At 34.3% G+C, this 793-nt stretch overlaps 1 protein-coding gene across 1 annotated transcript in view; it reads right to left on the bottom strand.

Annotated features, from left to right (window-relative positions):
- Positions 1 to 64, bottom strand: part of LOC103213307 (olfactory receptor 6C75) — a gene marked incomplete at its 5' end in the record, with an annotated part of 799 nt that extends 735 nt beyond the window's left edge. Inside the window, one exon of the mRNA XM_007959132.2 lies at positions 49 to 64. Coding sequence (XP_007957323.2) covers positions 49 to 64 — 16 coding nt within the window. The remainder of the gene's footprint in view (positions 1 to 48) is intronic.
- Between the last annotated feature and the right edge of the window lie 729 nt (positions 65 to 793).

Below are 793 nucleotides of genomic sequence, written 5' to 3'. Positions count from 1 at the left end.
AGAAGACAAAGTAAAGTATTATAATGAAATGTGCAAAGAACTGGAGTTAGAAAAACAAAAGGGAAGAACATGCTTAGCATTTCTCAAGCAGAAAGAACTGAAGAAAAAATAGAAGCCTTGACTTGCAATATTGTAGGATTCTATGGACAAAATGCTGTACAATACAAGAAGCATTAAAAGAAGCTGGAAGAAATACAGTCACTCTACCAAAAAGAATTGTTCAATGTTCCAGCATTTCAAGAGGTAGTATATGAACAAGAACCGACTGTGTTGAAGGAAGAAGTCCAAACTGCACTGGAGGTATTAACAAAAAACAAGGCTTCAGGAATTGACAGAATACTAATAGAGAAATTTCAATAAACAGATGCAACACTAGAAGTGCTTACTCATTTATGCCAAGAAATTTGGTAGTGAGGTACTTGGCCAAGCCACTGGAAGAGATCCATACATTGTAAAGAAAGGAAATGCAAAAGAATGAAAAAAAACAAACAATATCATTAATTCCACATGCAAATAAAATTTTGCTGAAATAATTTAAAAAATGATTGCAGTGATTCTTAGAGAGGGGACTACTGGAAATTCAAACCAGATTCAGAAGGTATGGAAAGAGGGATATCATTGCCATTACCAGCTGGATCTTGGCTGAAAGCACAGAATATCAGAAAGATGTTTTATTGACTATGCAAAGGATTTTCCCAGTATGGATCATAACAAATAATAAGTGACATAGTAAAGACTGGGAATTCCAGGACACTTACCTATACTCATTAGCAAACTGTACATAGTTTAAGAA

This window comes from Orycteropus afer, unplaced genomic scaffold, assembly GCF_000298275.1.
Source record: "Orycteropus afer afer isolate SDZICR_OR568_19922 unplaced genomic scaffold, OryAfe1.0 scaffold01536, whole genome shotgun sequence".
NCBI lineage: Eukaryota > Metazoa > Chordata > Mammalia > Tubulidentata > Orycteropodidae > Orycteropus > Orycteropus afer.
This window is presented reverse-complemented; position numbering and strand designations above follow the sequence as displayed.